Source organism: Dermacentor silvarum, chromosome 3 (assembly GCF_013339745.2).
Source record: "Dermacentor silvarum isolate Dsil-2018 chromosome 3, BIME_Dsil_1.4, whole genome shotgun sequence".
In the NCBI taxonomy this organism is placed as follows: Eukaryota; Metazoa; Arthropoda; class Arachnida; order Ixodida; family Ixodidae; genus Dermacentor; species Dermacentor silvarum.
This window is the reverse complement of record NC_051156.1, coordinates 208,397,957-208,422,791: the sequence shown is the minus strand read 5'-3', so window position 1 is coordinate 208,422,791 and position 24,835 is coordinate 208,397,957. Positions and strand designations below refer to the sequence as shown.

At 47.1% G+C, this 24,835-nt stretch overlaps 1 protein-coding gene across 5 annotated transcripts in view; it reads right to left on the bottom strand.

Annotated features, from left to right (window-relative positions):
* Positions 1-24,835, bottom strand: part of LOC119446561 (uncharacterized) — a 174,450-nt gene that overhangs the window by 893 nt on the left and 148,722 nt on the right. For 4 of the 5 annotated variants that reach the window (XM_049664214.1, XM_049664217.1, XM_049664215.1 and 1 more), the window contains 7 exons: positions 21,161-21,219; positions 18,071-18,122; positions 17,000-17,067; positions 13,991-14,094; positions 6,443-6,502; positions 1,188-1,295; positions 339-370 (listed from right to left, as the gene is read on the bottom strand). In XM_049664214.1, coding sequence (XP_049520171.1) covers positions 339-370; positions 1,188-1,295; positions 6,443-6,502; positions 13,991-14,094; positions 17,000-17,067; positions 18,071-18,122; positions 21,161-21,219 — 483 coding nt within the window. The other variant, XM_049664218.1, reaches the window with a different exon arrangement.

The window sequence follows — 24,835 nt, the reverse complement described above, 5'->3', positions numbered from 1 at the left end:
TCGCTCCGCTGTATTTCATCCCCCGCTGGGCTCCGCGTTCGCTCTTTCATCCTTCGCTCTGCTCGTTCGCTCGGTTACGCCGAGGCACGCCGAGGCTCAATGTAGGAACGGGCGCCTAAGAGGTACGCTCTAAAAACACTGTGCAAGACAAGATTGTACGACTTATGGTGTTTGCTCGTCAGAGGCCTGATTACCGAACACCGTAGTTTTTTATAATTGTGTCTCGCACTGTGTTTTTAAAATATTTTTTCCGTTGAACAGCTTGGCTAAAGTTAGCCGGGACACACTGTACAGTAAGTTCGACAGATGTTTCGGATGGGTAATAGAAAGACACTCACCTCTCCTTCATTGTTTTGTAGCGGCAGTAGGTCTGCAATAAGCAAGAATGTGATTTAAAAGCACGGTTACGTCTGGGAATAATACTACGCCGAGATAGGGCTGCGAGCTCACCCTTGAGCACTGAAAGAACGAGTTCGCAAAGACAAGGGCAAACAAGGACGGCAGGAACACTATTTTTCCCATTTTTCCTATTCTTTCTTATATGTTTCATGTCGTCCGTAAAGAGGCACGTTTAACTTGTCTGGGTCTGCATGACAGCAGGGACCGAGTGGGAGCGGAGTTTAGAACAACTAGTTAAGCTAGAGGAATCGCTTTTGTCTAAATTTATATATTTTGGCTCAAATCCGGCATTCGTGGCTTGCAACACACCATCATTCTATATCATCACCGTTCATGCGGTCGTATACCATAGAGATGCATGGTTGGCTCAACAAAATCCGCACACATTTATTTATTTACGAACGTCTATAATAGCAAGTGAAGGTACTCTAAACATTTCCAAATATGTGAAAACGCAAATAGTTATCCTTCTAAGGTCAAGCAGCTAGCAAATTTAATAGTAGAAACTCTGGTTAGCATTACGAAGTCCTGCTTCTTGTTCTGCAACCAGCTGCTTTTAGAAAGGATCATCTAATTATGTTCCTGCTAATGTGCCCCACGTCGAGGCTTCTCTGTCCCGCGAGGCCCCCCTCCCCCCATATGTATCGTCTGCGCTAAAGGAAATTAATATTCACGTACGTGTGATCTTCACCAGGAGTGCTCTGAGCACGCGTATAAATTAGCCACAACAAGATTAGCAGCCTATAGGCTGCTGCTTATAGGCTGATACATCGCCCTTTTTCACCTACCCGCATCACAGCTGTGAGGTAGATCTGTTCCATGTCAGCCCTGGCGTCCAAGTCAAGCCGATACTCCGGCCGTGGGTGAGCTCTGGCCAGGGCGTGTCTCCGGAAGTACTGCGGAGATTAGAGCAAACAGGAGCGAAAGCTTATTTTGCGCTTGTCATCACGAACGGACGTCGAATCGAAGCTCTTCTTCGACTCCATCGATGTATGCATGTATACTATCGGCATTTTCTTTGAAATGGGGTGGTAGCGAAACTGGCACGTAATCAATGACACGTCATTAAATACTTGTAATCATAAACATTTTTGGTAGTTTTTCTTGCTCGGTAGCGCTTACTATAACTCAAATACATTTTTTTCAGTAACCGCTCACACGTAACCAGTTACTTTATTGATAAGACAAAATGAAGCAGGCGACGCAGGTTTGAGGACTACTCTTACTCGGTAACACTCACTGTAATTTAATTACGTTTTTTTTTCAGTGACCAATTACATGTAACCAGTTACCTTATTGAGGAGACAAGCCCCAACAGGCGACGTAGCTCAGAGCACAATCATTTTGCAGGAATTATAAGTGAAGCGCCCGCGGCCGGGCTACGGCAGCAGCCTCGTGGATGCGCCATGTTCAGACTAGGGAACCTACATGCAACGCTGTTTTTGCATGTAGGCACCCTAGTTCAAACAGGCATACCCGGTCGATCAGTATTTGTTTTCTCAGCTTAACCGCTTCACCAGATGCTGTCCGACGAATTGAGCCGGCGCTCGTATGGCTTCACGGCTATGGCTACTTCGCAAGACGATGCAAGGAAATCATCTATACGACTTTTTTTGTTTTGTTTTCAGCTTTTCACTGGTGCTACCGGGAGCGCCTTCTCCGAGCCACAGCAACAAAAAAAATTGATAGTCACTCTAGCATACGCCAAAGAGGGTGAAGGCAAAAGCCTGCGCTCTCAAGAGACGTTCATCAAATTATACTTGGCATTCTCATCCGAATGCGTTGTCACTTCTTACTTACTTGTTTTTTTTTTGCAACCAAAGGTTGAGCGCTCGAGTGCCTTAACTGACGCTACATTTATTAATTATCCCTTTATTAACCTCGCCCTAATTAACACCAAAGGTCGAGGGTTCGACTCTCACCGAAGGTCGCGGGTTCTAAGGACCTGAACTTTTCAATAACGCGATGACGACGGGGACCCGCACACCATCACAATTGTTGTGTGAGCGTTTGCATATAGGTAAGACACGATGCCGGGGCGGTGTAGTAAGTGAATTACTACACCGAGTCGTCATCGTGTACGATTTCACTTCGACGACACGGTTTTCGCTTAAGGACGTTGAAGGTCGACTGAACGATGAGACTTCGCCTTAAAAAGTGCTGCGCTTCAAGAACTCAAACGTGAGCATCGCGCGTTGAGCAACCGCAATCTTTTGCGCAACATTTTTCTATGTCGCACACGTCAGTTTTAGAGTCGCAGCTTATATATTCTCAAGAAAATGAAGGAAGATGAACGACGCGTCTTTTGAAAAGCTAAGAACAGAGAGGACGCAGAGAAAGAGTGAGACGGTTAGTTCTATTTACTGTACTTGGGCACTGTTATTCGAAGTTGGGAGAAAAGTAACGACCACGTAATCGATTAACTTTGAGTAGTTACTCAGTTACTTTCGTGGGACAGTAATTGATCACTGCAATCAATTACATTTGAATGAAGCAATTGTAATTGCAATTGTTTGCTTTCTACAACGTGTTCAAATATGGTAGTAACGGATGCCATTGTATTTTTTATATTATTGTGCCAGCAATTATCAGAAGGCTCGAGGAACCTTCGCGCCATCGTTGGCGGCGTCGTCGTGCAGGCCCACTATCGATGGTGCATGCTCCATTCGCGCTCTGAGCGTTAGAGTCTTCAAAGACGCGAAGTCAGTGCTACAATTTTAGCGATTTTGTCGCCAGCTTTAGCGAGTTTCTTGTCTGTTTAGCGACTGGCGACAGTTGTTTAGCAACCTGACAAAAATGGCGACATTTTAGCCCCTTAGAGATTAGGAAAGGTTGCTTCGAAAATGGTCTTCTATAGAACGCACATTAGTATTTAAAAGCTACATGTAAGCGGCCGAATTATCTGTACGACGCGTGGGCTGTGTGACATGATGAAGGAACGATTTCCTTCACATCGGTGGTTTTCACGCTGTGCTTCGCAGCACGGTGGCCTTTACAGGATTCACAGTGTGCTCACAAAATGCATGTTCTTTTTAATATTACAGTCCAACACCTTTATAACGAAGTGCCTGGGGCCTGCGAAATCATTCGTTATACAAGTCACTTCGTTATACAAAAGACTTCATTGTAAAGGTCGCGGACCGCACGCACCACAATAGAACCGGGACAGAATTACTCCTTCGTTATACAGGTCATTTCCTTATTGAGGCGTTGGTCATATATTTGCGATCAACTGTATTTACGAAAGCAATTTGAATGGGTCTTGAAGCTCCGGGTTCAGTTTCACTAAATACGTTTGATTGGCGGCCATTTTCTATAGTTGCAGTAAATAAATTTAGCAAATTCCACTGTGCTAAATCTTTAGGTGAGTCTAGAGCGCTGCAGGTGAATAATAAAACAGATCTATTGCAGAAAGGCGTAGGCATAGCAGCGGCTGGGCTTATTCATGCGAATCTGACGGCTCTTTGACAAATAAGAAAATAGGGGGTTTCACACTAGTGGCGCGAAGACTGGGCTAACAGTGAAGCTGGCGGCCCCACCCAGCTTCGTCGGGAAACGCTTCTCGTACGATCCGCTCTGCAGTCTCTTGCTTTTCGCAATCGCGCACGGAGCTAAGCGTAGACAAGTTCGTGTCGAGCCACAGTCTATCGCACACTCGACAACTGTGTCCAAACTCGCGGGCAAACCATCCGTCGGCAGCTCCCGTGGCTCCCCGCACTTGTCTGTGGAAATTATCCAGGACTCGCAGGCCCGGATCGTTTTGGCAACGCTTCGGGTTGCTTAAACGGGTTGCTCCCTATCGCCGGCTAGAAACTCTGGATCTTCTGCCATTCGCTGTCGTCTAGTCTCCGCTTCGCCGGCACGATACTCTGGATCGGCCCAAAGTCGTCTCATCCGCTCTCGAGTAGCAGCGCGCTGTCTTTCGCGCCGCGCTTCCTCTTCGTCGGAAGTGACGATCTTCTTCGGTCGCCCCATTCACCTCCGTAGCGACGTTGACGCGGCGGCGACGCGGAGCTATATACAACCCGCGGGACCCTGACGTCATGGCGGCGACCAATCCGCACCCTGTGGTGACGTCTGGCTAGGCAGAGCTAAGGCGAAGCGATGCGGCGCGCGCGATGACGTCATGGCTCGGCTGCCGCATGTGTTGCGAGGCTCGGCGCAGCTGGTGCGAGGCGTTGCTAGGCGACGCATGTGACGCAACCGCTCGGCGAGGTTTTTCGGCGTACACCTAACGGCGCAACCACCGGATTAAACAGCGTCGTTTGTTAAAACTGTGCGGAGCTTCCAGGTGGAACAATAGGTGGGAGCGTAGCACTTGACCTACATAAAGGTCTCGAAATTGTCTTCGCCGTGTTAACATGTGACCACCAAGCGCGTCTCACAGAATTTAAATCTCTTTACAAAAGAGCGTAGAAGTAGAAAGTTTGCAGGAATAATATTGAAAGGACCTTGGGACCATGTGCCTTTGAATGCTAAGAAGATCAGGTTACTCATTCTTTTCAAAAGTGCAGCATGTATAACCTCACAATCAATAGCTAAAAGTCGAATTTCAGTTGTCGTTCATTATTATGCAAGCATATTAACAAAGTAAAAACCCACTGCGCACATATGGTAAATTTATTGTTCATTCCTTACCCGCACAGACCCGACACCTACGTGAAACGCTTCGGTAAGCGATTTAAGCCATGTTAGCTTGCAATATAGTGTTCCAACACACCTACGTTGCATAAAATTTACTCTAAACACTTAGCGACAATTTTAGCGACTTTGCTGCAATGTTGTGCGGAAGTTTAGCAAACGTTTTTGTCACATTTTAGGCGTACGCTTCAAAGAGGTTTGACAATATTGCGCGGAGTGCGTTTGCCTGCGAAAACGACGAAGCTGAGTGGACGCCCGTCAACGCTCCGCGAAGTCGGCTCGGCGGTGGAGCCAGGCCAGCGTTCTACCTTCCGTTGCTGGAATGGCCGTTTTGCGCAGACATATACTGTGTACAAGGCCACTAGCATTCCTGCTGAGCTCCTGCATGTGTATGCACTCGTCAGAGGGGAACGAACAGCAAACGTCACGCTAATGACTAAAATTTTACTGGGTACTGACAATAGCGTACGGTTTTCTGTCGATACCATCTCGCGTACAATTGAAATGCGACGCATGTAACGCTACTGGCGGCGTTCGTCATCACGCCTGCGTTGTGAAGACAATGCGCGTTCGGTGATCCCTACACGGAATAGTTGAGTGAAGTACACCCTTCACTCTAGTGCATACCAGTAGACGTTGAAGGACACACGGTTACAAAACTTTTGCTCAGACCAGTGCTACTGCCATTTACTAAGCCATTCTGAAGAAATACTAGCTTCGGTTCTTACAATTTGACCTCCGAATTTGACCTACCACGCCATTCCTTCAAATCTAGTGACCCAAACGTAGTGATGCTTTGATAAAACAGTGTACGCCAGCGCACGCACCGTATATGCGCCACATCTAGTGCAATACGGAATTTGCACATATATTGACATTTCATGGCGCCATGATTGTTTCCTTTAATGATGTTTGGTGGTTACTCTGTGCATGCAGCGTAAGACATACGCATTGATAGAAGGCCGCCGCATGTGTACCACGCAACGTTTGCGCCTGTTCTGTAATGACTTGGGGGTGAGTGCTCGTGCCAAAAAACCGAATCTAAAAACACACTGCTCTTCAATTGTTCCAGTTCTGCCGAGTGCAGTACATGAAAGTGTTAAAGCTAGCGATATAACGGGACAACGGACTGACATCTCGCGTCCTCTTTTTATCCTCATATCTGCGATCAATTTAAGCGTTCTGCGTTTTAGTGCAGGTCATCAAATCCTTTAACGGTATAATGAAAATACATACTTTTTTATAGAGCTCAGTGTAACATTTAAGAGACGCCACGAAAGAAAACACGATGTTCATCGGATGTGACAAAGGGAAACGAAGAACGTATCAATGCATTTAGTCAAAGTCGTCGGTCGTGAGAAAGGCGCGGCAACTTCGACAAAAAAAAAAAAAAAATGCTCACCCGAAATCCTGGCGAGATGGGGTTCGAACCTTTGGCGACCAAGCGAGCGTTTGTTTCATTCTGTAATTAAGAAATAAGAAGACAAAAAGATACCAAACTAATGTTTACGCTTTTGTAGCCGTTTCCTTCAAACGTGGACCAACCAATATGACAAGCATAGGTCACAATCGCTTTCAGGGCATTGATGGCACTTGTTGAAGTATACGGCCGAACGTATATATATAGAACCTAATGATCGGTACAGGACTTCCTGTCCTACCCGATTAGCGATTACTACACCTGTTAATAATATTATTACATCATGATCGATCACTTTTATTGTTACTATAATATGAAAATATTCATATCAGTCACCTGTGTCTTCGATTTTATCCTTTCAGGCAGACATTTGCGCATTAGACGACCGTTGTCGAGAAAACGCCCTTCTCTTAAGCAATGCAAAAAAAAAAAAAAAACAACAAGAAACAAATACTATCGTACACCCGCAAACACACCAGCTTGCGTTTGCCTACACCATCGTAGAAGTTACTTAGCCTCGGTTGAGCGAGATCAGAGCTCTCCTCTCGTGAAGGCTCTCATGCATTCTCACTCTAGGCGAAAGCTTTCACACATCTAGATCCCAGGTGCCCAGGAGCTATCTGTCGTCTGTCTAGAGATTTTAAGAAGTCTATTTCCTCACATTATACACAAATCGCTGGAATGCGCTTCCGTTATATGGGACGGTACTTGCAAAACGAATAGCGACAGAGAGAAAGGGAGAGAGAGAGGGGGGGAGAGAAAGCTAGAGAAAAAAAAATAAAAGATGGAAGGCAGAGAGGTTAACCAGAATAACTGTTCGGTCGGCTACTCTGCACTGGGGGATGGGGAAAGTGTAGAAAGGATGAGTCATATGAAAACGGGCACTGTGCTCTTAGAGCGACTCGGGCTGACATCGGTTGTGACAAGAACCAAATTTTTTTTTTCGTGTAAGGGGATGGTTGTTAAGCTTGTTGCCGAGCACTTTTCTCTGTGCATTAAAGCGAAGACAATCACACAAAAGATGCGCAATCGTCTCTTTGCACACACAGACTTCACATTCCGGTCTGCTGGCCATTCAGATAAGGAAGAAGTACATATATCAGTATTAGTTACTTCCTGTCGTTGTAAGCCGTGCGAAAGGCAGAGCGTTAGATTGGGATCCAGGGAACAACGACACTGGTCTGTAAGGTCTGCGAATTCCATTGGGCCAAAGTAAGCTCGGCCGCTATCGCGCGGAGCTTTTCTCCTGCACCCGATCTTGACATCGGGATACCAACGCAATGAACACGATCATGGGCAGATCGAGCGGCTTGGTCATTTACAAGTTACTTGGCAACCATAGAAAGAGAAATATGATGTCCGTTCTCAACTGACCAATGGTAAATGTCTCCTGGCCACGGCAGGTTGTACGTGGGGTCTATGCCGTTATGCAGAAGAGTAAACTTGAAAAAGAAGCAGCTAAAAAAAAAAAAAAAGACACGTGCGGAGACGACACGACAAGCACGAGCGCTGATGGGTGACTGCCTTGGAATCGCCTAAGATGGTCTATTTCTGAGGCGTTTCCCGATTGAGAGATTGAAGTGTTGCACGCAAGGGTGGTAAGTTCAATGGCCATCACCGATGTGAAATGTAACTTATGAAATTTTATCTCAATAGGTTTAGCCACGGACGAACACTGCAGCTGTTCAAATAGAGTGCAAGACAGATCCATCGGTGTAAACATGTAAGCGGTCACTGTGGACTTCGTGCTGTAGTAACAACGTTGCTTGCTTTAGTGGTAGAGACACATTGTGTATTTCTTGATGCTCTAAACGGTAACGCGTACTCGAAGTACATGTAGGGACCACAACGGCGTCGACGGCCGTGCTGCAGGGACGAAATTCGATGATAGCGATGCTTAGTACACCATGCGCATCTTTCTTTCCAGGCTGACAGTTCTGGCTCCAACCGTATTGCGGTGTTTTCACAGTCCCCGCTGAGATCGAGTGTGTTAAACCAGATCCTGTATTTCTACACATGGTTGCACATGGAAATATGGGTCCCTTCTACCTCATATTTAATGTTTGCATTGAAGCCCCGCGAAAAGCTATACGTAGTGTAGATACAGTATTTTTTACATTGACAACTCTACCTCATTCCGACGTCTGGGAATATGTAAAAACGTCGAAATCTTTGCGAATTCACTTTTTTTAGGCTACTTGACACTACTCGGCATTGATTTTCAATGGACGCCAGCCTGTTTAGGGAAACATGGCAATACATACTATTTGTCTTGTAACGTGCGCCATGCAATTTGAATGCCTACAGCCTTAAACCAAAGACTGTACCGCTGTGATATATACCGTTATATTTCACACTGTCTTCTCATTTCGCTTACTTAAGCAATATTTTGTCATTTTTGTGCACCTAAGCAACGTGCAAAAACAAAATGCTAGCAGGAAGTTAGTCTATAATTTACTAAACATTGATTGAATACCGAACTTATGTTGTTGGGGCTGTTGGAGTTCTACCATCACAGGCTTAAAAAAGCTAAACATTTCCAGTCCCTTCGTGTCACTTGGAGCATTTCTGTTATGTGAAATGAATTTGGACGGGTGGCCCTTTCCACCCGGTATGCTCACTATACGGTATATGCACATAAAGCATGCTCACTTTGATTTCATTTGCCCTACCAACTTGGGTGCCACTTGTCAGGCTTTAGAAAAGATATCGGCCAATGCATTTCGGTTAAGGACAACAACAAAATTACAGCAACAGCAACAAGTACAAGACGAGAAACATTTGTCTGATGTACAAAGAACAAGCGTTGTCCATTAAACATTGTTTCCATGCTTCTTCTTCTTAGTCTGACTCTGACATGATCGCTCACATAACCATACAGCATCGTCACCGTTGATCAGATCACTAAAGGTAGGTTCGCACTCGTTTTCTAACTTCAACGAATGAAAAAGGGTATTCGATTGCACAACTTAACATTAGAAATTTTATTATATTCGTTTTTGAGCGCAGTTTGGCAACTAGAGGCTGTTCAATTGCAAACGCCAACACAGTCGATATCTTTCAATCTCTTCTGGACACGTCGCAGTAGATTAGTGGCTATGACGTCACGCCGCAGAGCTCGAGGTGGCGGGGTTCAATGCCCAGCCGCAGTGGCCGCATTTCGACATGGGCGAAATGCAACAGCGCCTATGCGCTTAGATTTAGGTGCCCATTAAAGAACTCCAGGTAGGCAAAGCTATTCAGGTGACCCCCCCCCCCCCCCTTTGTATGTAAAACCCCTAAATTCAAATAATTTTAGCTATAAGGCAGGTATAAAATCATGCTGTTTGCTTTTGACTCCGCCTGAAGTTGCCAGCCATTTATGCAAGCGTTCTTACAAATGAGGTGCATTTCCTGCGTCAGTAGACAGCATTGCCGCATAGGTTCTGCGGTTTCCAAGCGAGGGACGAGAACGTGCGCTATGGCCCAATGAAAAAACCTCTATTTCAGGCGCGCGTGAGAACGCTCAAGTACGTTTAGAGTCTCCTGTCAGCGCTTGAGCACAATCAGTAAGACGGCGCGTGGTGTTCTGTAGTTGCGCCTAGTACGTATTTTTTAAAAGAAATTATGCCAACTTCAGATTGCGATATCAATGGAACTTAATGGGTGCGTGAGCGCTAGCCGATGAGCGCTAGTCTTTATGAGCGCTAGCCGATGTCTTTGTGCTGACGTAAGATAATGTTTATGCACGCGTCTGCTTCCTTGTTTCCCGATAGGGAACGGTTCGGGTACCGCTCGTCAACAAGTAAGGCAGGAAAATCGGCGGTTCCCAGTGTACACTGGTGTCACGCGGGCGTTTGTTGGGTTAGATGCGAGCCGACGGCGCTTCAACTGACGCGTAGAGCACTGGCTTCGCGAGTCTGCCCACTGGCATTGTCGGCGCTGTCTTCCGCTGGCAACAGAAAGAAAACGCGGAGCAGCGCCGTCCTTGTCAGATGGTAGATTGAAAGACGATCTCAAGGACGGGCCTTCGATAAATGTGAGCTCATTTGTGTTGGTCGCCTCGACTTCTTCCAGGGAGACTTCACTCAGCGTGCGGCGAATGGCTGCGCCTTGGCATGCGCAGACAAGCGAGAATAAGGTTCCAGTATTTCAGGAAGCTTGACGCTGCTCGGGTCTACGGAGAGGTCGGGTTTCTGCAGTGGCTACGCGTTCACTAAGTAGAGGAGCCGGCGCCTCCGTGTGTCCAAGCGATAGTGAAACTACAACCAAGGAAGCGTGGACGGCACCCCTTGGTGGCTTGGACGTCAAAGTGGTTATATGGTGGGACATCCGTGCCAAAGGAAGCCTGTACGGCGTTTCCAGGGAGGAGGGGCCAGAGACGGAGGGATGCGGAAACGCGGTGCAACCGATGGTTGATGTGAACGCGCATGGCATATCCTAGAGTTGTTTTGCTAGCATGACGATGGCCCGAGCAAGATCGCCAGTGCTGTCCTGCCTTAAATCCGTTGCGGAGGCCTGAACGCCGTCCATGGACGGTGCGGTGGGCACTGGCGGCGCTAGTGGAGCAGCAGGATATATGCCCAAGAGTGCGTCGACGCCATCCTTTCGCAACTCGGATGTTGAGGCAGTCCCAGGTAACGTATCCACATCAATGGAAGTCTGGAGAACGTTTCCTGGCAGAAGAGACCCGAGACGGCGAGGACTCACGACGACTGCATTTAAGAATGCATAACCTTAAGGCTGGTTGTTTGTCGTGTGCGCCATTGTAAGGAAGAGATAAGATAGCCAGAGCGCTGGTCCATTTGAGCTGCCCTTTACATCTTCCGCCGTGCCTTTTCCTGCGCGCATTGCCTTGTGCACATCACCTTTACTATTATATATATATATATATATATATATATATATATATATATATATATATATATATATATATATATATATATATATATATATATTGTAAAGGCGAAGGGAACTTGGCCGCGCGCGCTCGCAAGGCGGGCGCTAGAAGAGAAGAAAGACGACGGACAGAGAATAGCACAGCCGGCCCAGGAACGGGTGTTGTGTATTTGTGTCTCTTCTTTACAATGGTGCAGCCGGCGAACGCCAAGTCTTAAGGGGCTTCAGCCTTAAGCACCGTCCTGCGGAGGCCTTGCGTCCTCCGGCATCTCGCCGTCCAGGGTCCTTCCGGACGGCGATGCCGCGTCCGGAAGGACCCTGAAGGATAGATGCCGCGCCTGGGACTACGTCAACGTCCGATGCGCCAAGGCATGCCGTCCACGCGGCCTTAGACATGGATCCTCGCCGTCGTACGTTCCTTCTGCGGCCAGGGAACGCCGTCCACGCTTCCCATGCCCTTTATCCCGGCCCCATGATATCATCGACATCTCAGCCAGCTAGGGATGCTGTTCACGCTCTCCTGACCATGCTTCCGGCTGCAGTGAGTTCTGGCTCAACGGATGCCGTTCAGGCTCCCTTGGCCACTGGTCCGGCTGGCCCGAGTGCTGCGGCCGCTGCCGCCGCCTCAGGGTACGTGGATTCCGCCCCTGGCTCTACGGGCGGCTCAGCCGGCAGCTTGTCCAACGGCATGCGAGCCATCTCGCTGCTGACCCAACAGCTCGAGGTTATGACGAACACCTTCGCATCCCTCAGCGGTTTCGCGGTTGCACCTCACATTGGGACAGCGCTTCGGCCCCTCCGTCATGGACCCGTCCTGCCTGGGAACGCCGTCCACGCTTCCCTTGGCGAGACTATCATGCCCGGCACTACTTCGACTCCTCAGCCAACAAGGTATGCCGTCCCAGCTTCCTTGGTGGTAGAACCGGCTGTCGCTCCTACAACGACTGCACTGTCCGTGGACACCGGCCCTATAGTTCCACGGAAGCTGGACAAGCAACCTGGCGGAGACGAGGCACTGCGACTTCCAGCAGCCGGCTTGCGTAAAAATACCGCCGTTTCGCGGCTTTGAAGATGACGTCACCCTTTGGGTTCGCACCATCAATGCCTTGGGTGATCGGCATGCTTGGCCAGACCACAAAAGATGGCTGGTTGCAGTCAAACAACGTTTCGGTGCCGCAAAGGCATGGGACACCTATGAAGGCGTCAAGAAGCAGTCCTGACCTGAATGGAGCGCAGCGCTCATAGCTGCTTTCGGCCGGCATCCTTGTGCCTGCTTTGAGCCCGACCAGCCCATTTCTGCGCATGGCGCTCCTGCGAGCTACCGCTTTGACGCTGCGGCAGGTGTGCCCTGCAGCAGCCCTCAGGCAGAGTGGTGCGCCGCAGACACCGGCTCATCGGGTGTCGCCGTCGGCTCTACCGAAGACAGTGGGAAGCGCATGGCGACCACCTCTCCTACTTTGACATGGCTATCTACGCCAGCCGAGATTCTGCGACTTCAGCCCCACGAAGCTCGGGAGCAACACCAAATCGCCGTTGCCGACAAGGTTTTGACATACGGGATCACGGCCGGCCCTGCTGTAGACCCCGGTTGCCAGCTACTTTTTCCAATGCGGGTCTCGGACTCTGATTCGGCATCAGGCACCACACCATCACTGCCAGAGCCCGCGATAACATGCTATCCACAGCAGTCGGTGACGCGGTCTCCAAGCTCGCTGTTGGATGTGACACATGAAGGGCCGTCTCACCGGGTGACACCGTCGGCTCCATCCGAATTAGTGGGAAACGCCGGGCGCAACCTGCGCTTCCGCTACCATCCCGCTTCCGCTATATACACTAGTATCGGCCCGAAATTGGATAGCTCAAACTACACACGACGTGGCATCGAACACCTTGAGGAGCCTGTTCCGTCAGTGGCAACTCTGAAAAGCGGCAAGTCCGTCCACATGCGAGCACGGATGCATCACCTCCTCAATTAAGAAGCCGCGTCGTAGACCACACCGATGCGTTGCGCCCGAACGCGATCAATGCGACAATGCGCGTTCAGTGCTACAAGCTGTGGTTTGGCGTCAAGAATTCCTGTCGTATTTTTTCAAGAGCGACGGGATATATCGTCGGCAAGACCTGTGGACCAGCGCGCTGGAGTCAGTGCCGGCCGCCGAGATGCTGGTTGCGCGCTGGACGGATCAACAACGACGATATATATATATATATATATATATATATATATATATATATATATATATATATATATATATATATATATATAGTAAAGGTGATGTGACAAGGCAATGCGCGCAGGAAAAGGCACGGTGGAAGGTTGTAAATGGCATATATATATATATATATATATCTATATAATATATATATATATACGTGCTGGGTACGCCGTACCTCCACCAATTATAAAGTAGGTTTATTGACGAAAGGCCGATGATCGGTTCGAGCGTTTCACTGAGCACAATCTCTAGCTCGAGCTTCTGCGTCACGCGATGCTGTGGGCAATCCTGCTGCCTAAGTCCAGGCGTTCTTCATTACAATATATATATATATATATATATATATATATATATATATATATATATATATATATATTTGTATACCTTTTTCCACTGTGACACTCCTAATGCTAACGCAATAATAAACGAAACATACCAGTTTCTCAGGATTGAAGCACCTGTAGTGTGAATTCATCCTGCCTACTGCGTATGTGCCAGGCCACATGATAGGGTAGTTGTACCCCGCCTTGGCGTAGCTTCCTGCAAAAAAAAAAAAAAATCGCTTGCAATGGTTGTGCCGATAAGAAATCGCAAGCATCGCATCACATTAAATTAAGCCCCGTAACCCCCCACCCCTATTTCCTTCAAGGGACAGAGAGAGGGAGGGACGCAAAATAAAGCATGTAGTGAAGAAAAAGTATGCGGAACAGAATGGGGACTCATTACGAAGTCAAAATGCAATATGCAAGTATCCTGTTCCGCACAGAACATTGTGTCTTTCACAATGCAACTTTGCCCTTTGTTTATAGCCTGAGGGCACTGAACTTTTTTTTTGCGCGGGAATTTCGCGCGGAAGCCAAAGAAGCAGGATGTATACGTTTTGATTCTGTCAGTGTCATCCAACTTGCAGCAGTTCTGTTTTACAGGTACGTGTGTTTCGGAAACCAGAATATTTATTTTGATAACAAGATGGCATAACATCAGGAATCGCAGAGTTAACAGACAAATGAACGCCGCAGCACTTGCAAATCAACAGCCGCAGCTAATTCCCGTAAGCCAACTTCCGCGCACTCCTCATGGCTAAAGAGATTTTTTTTTCTTCAAAAGCTGTAATTTATCTACACGCATTAAACTTCGCTTCAACATCGGCGATATTCATTAAACTTGGTATAACTTGTTCTTGGGCGACTTGGTTCGATGAAGCCATTGTAGGACAACGACAAATAACAGAGAACTACACTCCACGGGCACTACACACATCTGATTTATTTTGTCACCCCTGTTGAGCAGGAAAAACGTACAGAATAAGGCGCATGCCTACGTGTTCATCACGGCAAAGAAAAAAAATAGAACAATCGAATCTCGCTTACGTATAATGGTTTGCACTGACGTAATCGTAGCCGCCATGCTGGCGCACCGGCACGATGATCAGCTGAGTCCATGACACCACGTGAAAGCTAGACGTGTCGCTCACGCAATCCGCGTCTCTTTTGTTGATACAGAAAGCGTCCAAAAGTTCGCGCGTAGTAGCTTCCTTGCTTCTGCTCAAAATCTATAGCTCGTCAAACCCTGGTTCACACTTCTGCCTGTGGTGTCTGGTTCTCTGTTCCTTGCCCTTGTCCTAATTGGGCATTGTTCTTCATTATTAAACTTCATTCCGGTAACAATTACATTTATCACAGGACTGCGGGATAAGTTCTACGCCGTTCGTAAAACACACTTATAACCGTCTTGGAATGCTTGCATAAGTAATTTACTTCAAAAGCTGTAATTAACGCGTAACACTTTCACCTTTGCATTTAGATCGCCCACGATCTGCTCTTTATTTACTCGAAATTCAAACAAGGTGACTTTAGTTTACTGAAGACACCGCCGGCGCCTTTAAAAAAAATAACATTAAAATAGGGTGAAATCGAGGGTGCAGCAATTATTTGGAAATTTCCTAATTACTCCAGAAACATTTATCATATAATATTACCACGCATCGCATAGAAGATTCCCTGAATCAACAAATATAAATTTGGCGTGACGGAAAGTTCTTTCGGAATGACCCGTTATACCTTTGCGGGCCAACTTGGTTTTGATGGTACAGAAAACCGTCGAAATTTCCCGATTTATTTTATCACTGCTTCATTGTGAACAGCTTTCATTATTGCAATATCAGCAGTTCGTCTGTCATTTTGTTCTTTTCTTTTACCATAGATTACTTCTCGCGTTTTTGAGCTGCAGGTAGGCAAGGCCACAGAAACAATCTCAATAAAGCGCACTATTTCTTGGAACAGAAGTGAAGCTTGCTTTTGTTATCCTCTAGGCGACGCTTTACTGCTGGTGCAGCGTGGAAAAGAAATCGCCGAGCGCTGGCGGAAAAGCGTTTCTGCCGAGGCGCGCCCACACGAAAGAGGCCGCCGGAGGCTCTAAATTTTTTATCGCTATCGTAAGTACAAAGTTGAAGCTCCGAGCACGACTCTCTAGAGCTTTCCAGGCCTAATTGTTTACTTGAGGTGAAGGAACGACGAAACAACATTACGCGTCCCGCATCGAAAGGGAAGCCGTTGTCGCTGGAGCCACTTCACTCCATGCCGTCATTTTTAAAATCCAGAGAGCCAGTCATCCGCATCGTTCCCGCCAACTGCGCTCTCAAACAATTTGTTTTGTGCGAAGCTGGTGTCCTTCAATAACGTCACATTCACGCCAAAATGATGAAACGACTGCCACTCCTCTGTGGCACTCAGTGGACGACGAAAGGAAATCCCTGGACGAGCAAGACTGACATATTTGTAAGGATATCGTCGCTGGAATATCGTCACTGGCATATTTCGAAAAAAAAAAAAAACCCTGGCGGAGTGAGGCTCATCCTTGGCACTGAAAGAATTAAAATCCTTCCCAGGACTTGTCACGCAAAGGTGTAAAATCCGGCACGCCAAGGCACCAAATTTGAGCATATGCTGTCTCCTGAATAGCACCGTCTTTCTTTTATTACGCCGTCTCCTGAATCGGCCCAGTTCACTCAGGCAGACTGTCTTCAACGCAAGTAAGGGAGGAGAGTCAAAGAAAGATACGCTTTAAGACGCCGCTGCCGGTGACGTAACTGACCCGACATCTGGCTCAAGGCTTGTGAACATGATGATGGCCCTTAACGGCGCTTGAGCAAAGGCAAGTTGTGCGCAAGCCAACGCACTCTTCGTCTTACCGCAGAAGACAACATATGTTGCTGGGCCAATTAGTGTTTACTGAATGATATGATGCGACGCAACGGCACAGCCACAAAGAAGAGATAACTGTGTATCTTCTGTTCTAACACCGGAATGGTGTCGTTCAATGTCTTTCAATAAACTTGTTAGAAGCACCTGTGACGTGTTCTATGCGTCTCCCCCATCATTACATCATGTCATTGCGTAGTACCGCCTTTGGCCGGGAAAAGATGCTGGGTAAACTGCCAACTCACCTGCGTTGTCTATCATCTTCATGAGGTTCATGGACCCATAGTAACCAAAGGTGGCGTAGTTTCCCATGCTGAAACAGCAAATTGTAGGTAATTTAGTGGACAATATAAGCACTGCACAAAAGGCTGTCAGACACCACTCAGCGTGACATGGTTGCAGATTCCCTTACAGTTTACCTTCGATTCCTTGCAGCCAAAATCAATCTATCTATTGTCTGTTCGCACTGTTCGCACTGTTCATACTGACTCCAACATGTAAACGTTGCTTAGAAGCGTTGCGCTGCTAAGCAGCGCGCTGGATTAAAGAACTTCAATGTATGCACTGTATGCACTGTATGAAAGAACTGTGTGCACTGGGTTAAAGAACTTCAAACTTTTCCAGCAATAGACAAGTTGCTCTTTGGTGTAGATTTCGTGCCCGGCATCTCGACTGGGGATATGCAATGGACAGCCAACCACCTCCCCATAAAAATAGAAATACCTACCGGCGGCACAAAGCCGCCAAACGTGCCAGTGAAAACAGCATCGTTTCTACAACATCGGCGGGACTCCTGTGTTTATGACTTCTGTAACGCGAGTTGGCCTGTCAGAATTATGACAGATCAAAAGTTATACCCCGGTCACACGGCGCACTTTTGATCGCAGTCAAGCCCGTTTGGGATCCAATTTCTCGATCGCGATTGACTCGCTTCCGCCGCTTGCGCCCAAACAAGCACACATAACATAACCCTATACCGGGGTTAGCTTCCCGCCCAGGCTGCAGACTGGGCGTTCTGTAGTGAACTGCCATGCGGTCCAAAGGTCTAAAGGGTGTCCTTTACAAAAGTAGGCAGTCACCGCTCAGATTAATTCAGTAGTTAAACATGCTCCGCAATTCATTGAAATCAATTTTTTAATTATTTGGGGGATCCATTTTGTTGAAGCACCGCGGAGATCTCGCGTTGTCACGCGCTTTTTAGTTAGTGTGCGAGGCTAGACTGGCCTCATTCGCAGCGACGAAACAATCAAAAATACTGCACGGCTCAATCCTTTCCTTCCACACAAAATGTAATTATATGCAGAGACAATACTCACTAGGCTGTGCTGTCCCTGTAGAACGATGGTCTGAACATTCCGAAGGGGACGACTGGGGAACAAAAATTATTCGTAAAGGTTATTGAAAGCTCTTGCCACATCAGCAACTCGATTGGCTCAATAAATTACGATCCAGCAGCTCCGTTTCGAGACCATTATATCCTGAGGAAGACTCCAGGAAGTCTTCACCAGGACATCCAGGTACGCCGAGCATACCCCAAACTACAAATACAAGAGTATTGTATCAAAAAATTCACGCATAAAGCGCAGTTACATTTCAATACGCACATGCGACAGTATAGTGCCTTAGTTTTGAAACTCGTTCCTGAATGTGCGACACTCGCGGATTAAATTTGGATTTGCGCAATATGTTTTGATTGGCTATTTTATGGCACGCTGTTGCAATACGTACAATGGAGATAGAATATGTCAAGCAAGATTAATAATAATAATAATAATAATAATAATAATAATAATAATAATAATAATAATAATAATAATAATAATAATAATAATAATAATAATAATAATAATAATAATAATAATAATAATAACGGATCAGGAGTTCACCGCGCACAAATCGCAGGGGCAATGCAACTGTTGCAATTTATATGCCTGAACATCGCACAGCACGACTCGATAGTCGCGTGCCGTGCTCAGCCTATGAAAAATCAGCACCCAGTGTTGCCAGAGCGCTATGCGTTTTGAATATGCTTAATTTAGACTAGTTAGTGCATGAGTCACGTCCCCTTGTTGTAAGCAGCACTTTTGAGATATCACATTACGTCACCAAATACATAGGTGCTTCCCATGGTTCTAAAAACGTTTTTACTGACTTTAAAATTTTTTTATTGGGCCATTCCAAGCCCAATCAACCTATCATTTTTTTTCGAAGATCACAGTTATAGCTAAAAATTCTCCACATGTTTGTGCAAGTTCAAAACTTGTACTCCACGTTAACTGGTCTTGCCAAAACGTTTCTAGCATTTTGGCGAAAATTTTTCTGCCTAGCTGAGCTAGAAGGGATCAATCTTTTTTTTTTCGAAGGCCTGTTGAATGATCCCCTCGTTCAGATGGTGTGTATCGCAAGACAATAAAGTTGTGTGACTGCAAAAATAACCAATTTTTCACATTTTTGAATACTTTGAGTGCATTTTGGCACCTGCAAAAGTGAGTAAAATTGCAAAGTTTGACTTTCTTTTCGGGGAACGCAGGAAAATATAGGACGCCCAAATAAAAAAATATAATAGTAGCCCGGTTGACATAGTATAGCCGAAAAATATTTGACGCTTTGAAGATTCAGCAGATTGCCTGAAAAAAATTCTTATTCCTTGCAAAAAGATTCGTATTCAAGGCAAAAAGATTTGCTTTAGTGGTGGGCCTAAACATACATGGGATGTATCATTAGATAGCTATGCATGACTGCTATGCACGTGGGAAGTTACAAAACGGCATTAATTTTTAAAGGCGAAATATGTTTCGCAATTTTGCGTCCGCCCTGACTTTTATCCGACGTGCCCCCAAGCTTGCCGGCGTGGGATGCACACGTCAGAGAACGCTGTTATGGTCTGAGTTTTGTTGACAAGAGACAGCAGGCTCTAATGCAATGCAGCTTCTGCTTGGTGTGTACCAGGTGAACCATACAGCTATTGCACATGGAATATCACAACATGTTAATTTCCTCAAGGGGTCCTGCAGAGTTGAAAGGTACCTTTGTTAAATGTCATTATGTCATTAAAATCGGCCCAGTGGCTGTCCCAGAAAAGCGTTTCTGCGTTTTACATGTTTTACGAATGGGCAGGTTGAGCATTGCTCAAGTTTCGAGGTGGTCATCGACTGCAGGGATGACTCGCTCCGAGGGTCGCATTGCAATTAATCGTCTGAATGGATCTCGTGTCGTTTACATCGCAGGCTTTGAATTGGAAACGCCAATCTTTCTTTATTTTTTTCCCGCACAGTCTACTGTCTGTCATCTTCGCGTCACCGTGGTACTGGTGACAGCAGACGTCATGACTATTTACATCATTACAAATGTTGCAACCGGGGGCATTGAAGATCGTACAATTAGTAGAAACTTCTGGAATGTTTTTAAGTACGTTGAAAAGTTACGAGGTAGTACACTAACATACAGACAAGGGCCCCATAGTCGACGACTATAATGGGACTCCTTGCCATTTAGTAAAATAATAAGGTACAAGCTGTATTGAAAACAATAAAACGTAAAAAGAACACACAAATATACATTCCACAACGAATAAATAAAATAAGATTGAATATGAATAAGCAATTCAGTAATAAATATAGACAAATGTATTGTAAGTATCCGCAGAAATCAAATAAGGAAACATTTAAAAAAAGAATTTATAAGACAAATTAAGAGACGATGTCTTAGAAGTGAGAATATGGTCATTCCATGCTAAATCAGCCAATGTTTTTTTCGACCGTCACAGAAATAGTTGAAAACATTGGCACGTGTTTATTCTCCACGTTTCTAAACAAAGTGGATATGTTACATTGTTTACAAGGGTCTTGCAAAAATTCTACTCACAAATGATTCGTCTACTTGAAAGCCATGTATAATAAATCAATTTTGTGCGCTTTAGATGTACTATTCGATGCAATTTACAGAATTGTGAAATCATTTCTCATTGCTGAGTTCGAGAGTTGAGAACCTGATTGTTTCGTTTTCTGAAAATTTGCGATGTTTGCCAATTTTTATTAAAAACTTCACGACCTATAAACCGAAAATGCGCCACCAAAACTCACCAGGTTTTACCTTTTTCTTTCAAACGTAGTAACCGCCATTAAATTTGGTGCACTGCTTGCCGAGAAAAACGACTTCTACTTTCCAATGTATTTAGAAAGGAGCCCCGAGCTAAAGCTTCGTTTTAACAGACGCCATTACATAATGTGACCATTGGCGCCTCGTCGTCGACCAAAGGCCGCGGCGCTTCACCTCGCTTGTCTTGGCATTGATAAAAAAAAAGCCAGTCAGAGTTTGTTCCCATCTAATGTTGACGAGAATTTTTTCGTTGAAAATCAATCACGTAATTGTCAAGCTGTCAATTAAAGAGTTTCCGGTGCACGTACACATTAAGTTCGTTCCGTAGTCGTAGGAGCCAACGTCGTCGCTGAACATCAAGGGGGACCTGGACACAAGAAAGGCGAGTGCAGAGTAAGCCGTTGAGACTTTGAGAGTAAGCCGAAAATTAATGTCGTCACAATATTTGTTACGACTGTCAGCATGCACATAAAACAGGCGTCCGCAGGGCAAAAGCCGAAAGCAACAATCCCGTAGCAAAATCAGGTGTTTTACATGTGTTCAACTCATCAGCAGGCCTTTTGAATTAATGTGAGGTCGGACTTACCGTTATCTTACGCACGTTCTCTGTCGAACGCACCACGCGTGCTACTCGAGTTGATTCAACCTCGCTCGGACCACACGAACCAAATTTGCGAGGGAGTTTAGGCGTTGCCATCGGCAGCCAAATCTTGCACCGTTCGAGTGACGCAGTGACGCAGTTCGAGTGACCCGGTCGGAACTTTGCCCGCACATAATGCTTTCGAGCGCTCGTTAAGGAATTTTCGCACAATTCATCCACAAACATTTTACCTTGCCAAAACATTGTCCATATAGCGTCTTTGCGATACAACAGAAAAGCAAGTAGCGCCGACAATGGCCTCCGAGATGAGACAACGCGCACGTAACGGCACCCGTGTTCCCCCGTGTTATAATTGCACGCGACAGATCAAGAACACGCGTTTCGTCGAGCTTGAGAAATGAGGAACGTGTAAAGCTTGGCGAAATGGCGCACATTGTATTTGCGACATTTAGGACGAGAGAAGCTGGCTACACTGAAGATACGCCGATGCACAGCGTTTCTTTTGGTTCAAACATGTTAATAGAGCTTGTGCGCCCAAAGCTAAAATGCGTCGAAAATGTTTCCTTGCTGTTCGGGCTTTAGGGTTGTCTGGCGCAATCATTTAATATTAGCCGCGAGCGTCTGGTTTCTCCATTCTTTCAGATGGTGGTCGTACGAAGGTGGTAGCCGTTAAGTTTACGAGTATTTGTCGTAAAACCGCACAAATGGCGTTATTGGGCGAGCGCCGTGTTTTTCAGCCACATAAGCAATTTGGAACAAAGGTTATGGAGACCGCGGTGCCAAAAAAAAGGAAAATAATTATGCTTTTTTTGCTTTATATATTCATCGATTGAAACCGTCTATACCATCTATAATAGCTCAGCGAAAACCCACTAGGTAGAGCGAAGTAATTAAAATTAATTACTTCTCTCCACCTTGTGGTTTTCCGCTGAGCTGAACTATTACGTAATCACTTGCCTTTGCTTCAAGTTGTTGATAAGTAAGACGTACCGGTATAGGATTGAGTTTTTACTCTGAACTGGCGGCGGGCTCGCGCGTTAGGAGGACGAGATGAGCCGTGAAGGCGTTCCATAATTGAGTGGCAGTAGTAGTAGCAGTAGAGGTTGAGGAAAAGAGAAAAAATGAATGTTTCTGCAGCTCTTATAGGGAGCACGGCTCATCATCTGAGGGGCGGGGAAAGGGGGATAGAAAGTAGGAAAAGTAGAAGAAGGGGAGCGAGAGAGGGTAGTCGTCATCGTCTCAGTCGGTCAGCCTGCATCGAATCGTCAAGGTAGCAGAGTACGACCTTGAATACCCTATTGGAACTGCGGGCTGGAAAGAGCAGGTTCGTGCTGGAGGCTGAAGGCAGGCCCATGCGGCGTTGTTGAGCCACCATGGTGGCTCGGTGTTGGTTGAGTGCAGGGCAGAAACACAGGAGGTGCTCCAGTGTTTCGTCTGCCCCGCATTGTGTGCAGGCTGGTCAGTCAGTTCTACCCAGGCGGAAGCTCCGGGGGGCTGTCCAGCAGCAGCCAATCCTTAGGCGTAGCAGGAGGGATCTGTCCCTCCTTGTCAGTCCCCGGTCCGGCAGCCGTGTCGGGGGACTCCACCTCCGGCACGCGTGCGTCGGGGTGACCGCTCAGCAGCAGCCGCTGCAAGGTGCTCCTGGAGTATTCTGAGGCAATGACTGCCGGGCTGATCGCCGTCTCCATGCGATGTGCCTCCTTTGCCAAGGCATCTGCCTCTTCATTGCCCGGGATTCCCACGTGTACAGGGATCCATTGCAACGAGACATCGGTGCCACTGGCGCGTAGGGCGTGAAGCTTGGTTACCAAGAGGGCTGTACTAAGGCCAGCCCTCTCCGGGAGACACACGGCCTGGAGAGCTGCTCTTGAGTCGCAGGCCACCGCCACTGGTACTCCAGGAGGGTCTGCTGCCAGCAGCTCTGCGGCCATGTGAAGACCCGCCATCTCAGCAGCGGTGGAGCTGGCCGAGGAGGAGAGTCGGCAAGTTGATGCCCTGCCGAGCGCGGGGGCCACACAGGCTGCAGTGGCTGAGCCGGTGTCGGGGAGGACGGAGCCGTCCGTGAAGACGAGCAGTCTCCCTGCCAGCTCTTCCTCCAGCTTAGAGGTGGCCACCTGAAGGAGCGTGCAGCTGGAAGAACGGCGCTTGGAGCGTCCCTCCAGCGAGGTGCAGATGACCAAGGGCCTCATGTGGTGGTGGGAGTCGCACCGCTGGAGGTACCTGGCCGACCACTGCCTGGCAGGTCTCGTAAGCGTCGTTGCGTTGGTGGGACGCAAACGTCTCAGGTTGGAAAGAAGGAAGACCGTTGAGAGCGGCGAGTGAAAGAACTGCAGAGGATGCGTTCACAGGCTCGGTCACGAATGGAGGCAGGCCGGGAACGTCGGTCTACGGTGGTAACGGACAGCGGCTGAGAGCATCTGCATCGTTGTGTTTCTTGCAGGATTTGTACGTGACGTCGGACGTCTTGCAGACGAAGTATCCAGCAACCTAGACGTCCACACAAATTCTTTAACGTCGACAACCAGCACAAGGCGTGGTGGTCGGTCATGACCGTAAAGTGGTGGCCGTGTAAATATGGTCGGAATTTTTGTATGGCCCAAAACAACGGTGAGACACTCCTGCTCAGTGATTGTATAATTTTTCTCGGCCACTGTTAGCGTCCGACTTGCGTATGCGACCACGCATTCCTCAAAACGTTGTCGTTGCAAAAGAACAGCGCCGATTCCATGACCACTGGCGTCAGTATAGAGTAGAGTGGGTGCGGAGTCATCGAAATGACAAAGCACTGGCTCAGACGTGGGTCACGCTTTAAAGTGTCAAAAGCCGCTTGGTACTCGTCTGACCATACATATGAGGTTCTCGAAGGAAGGAGTCGGAGAAGCGGAGCCACGATAGTGGCGAAGTCACGTATTAAGCGCCGGAAGTAAGAAATGAGGCCAAGAAAGCTGCGGAGTTCTTTGGAGCATTGGGGTCTCGAAAAAGCGGACGACGGCGGTAATCCTTTCGGCGTCAGGCCGAATGCCATCTTTGCTTACGAGGTGGCCCAGTACTTTAATAAAGTCTTGCTGGCACTTTTTGGTATTCTTCAACTGAAGGCCAGCAGCAGAGATACACGTCAGAACTTCGTCTAGGCGCTGCAAGTGTAGTTGGAAGGTTGAAGAAAATATGACTATGTCGTCAAGGTAGCACAAGCAAGACTTCCACTTAAGGCCCCGCAGAACAGTGTCCATCATTTGTTCGAAGGTTGCTGGTGCATTGGAGAGGCCAAAAGGCATGACGTTAAATTCGTACAGTCCATCAGGTGTTGCAAAGGCAGTTTTTTTCCTTGTCGGCCTCGTGCATCGGAATTTGCCAATAACCCGAGCGTAACTCAAGACTGGAA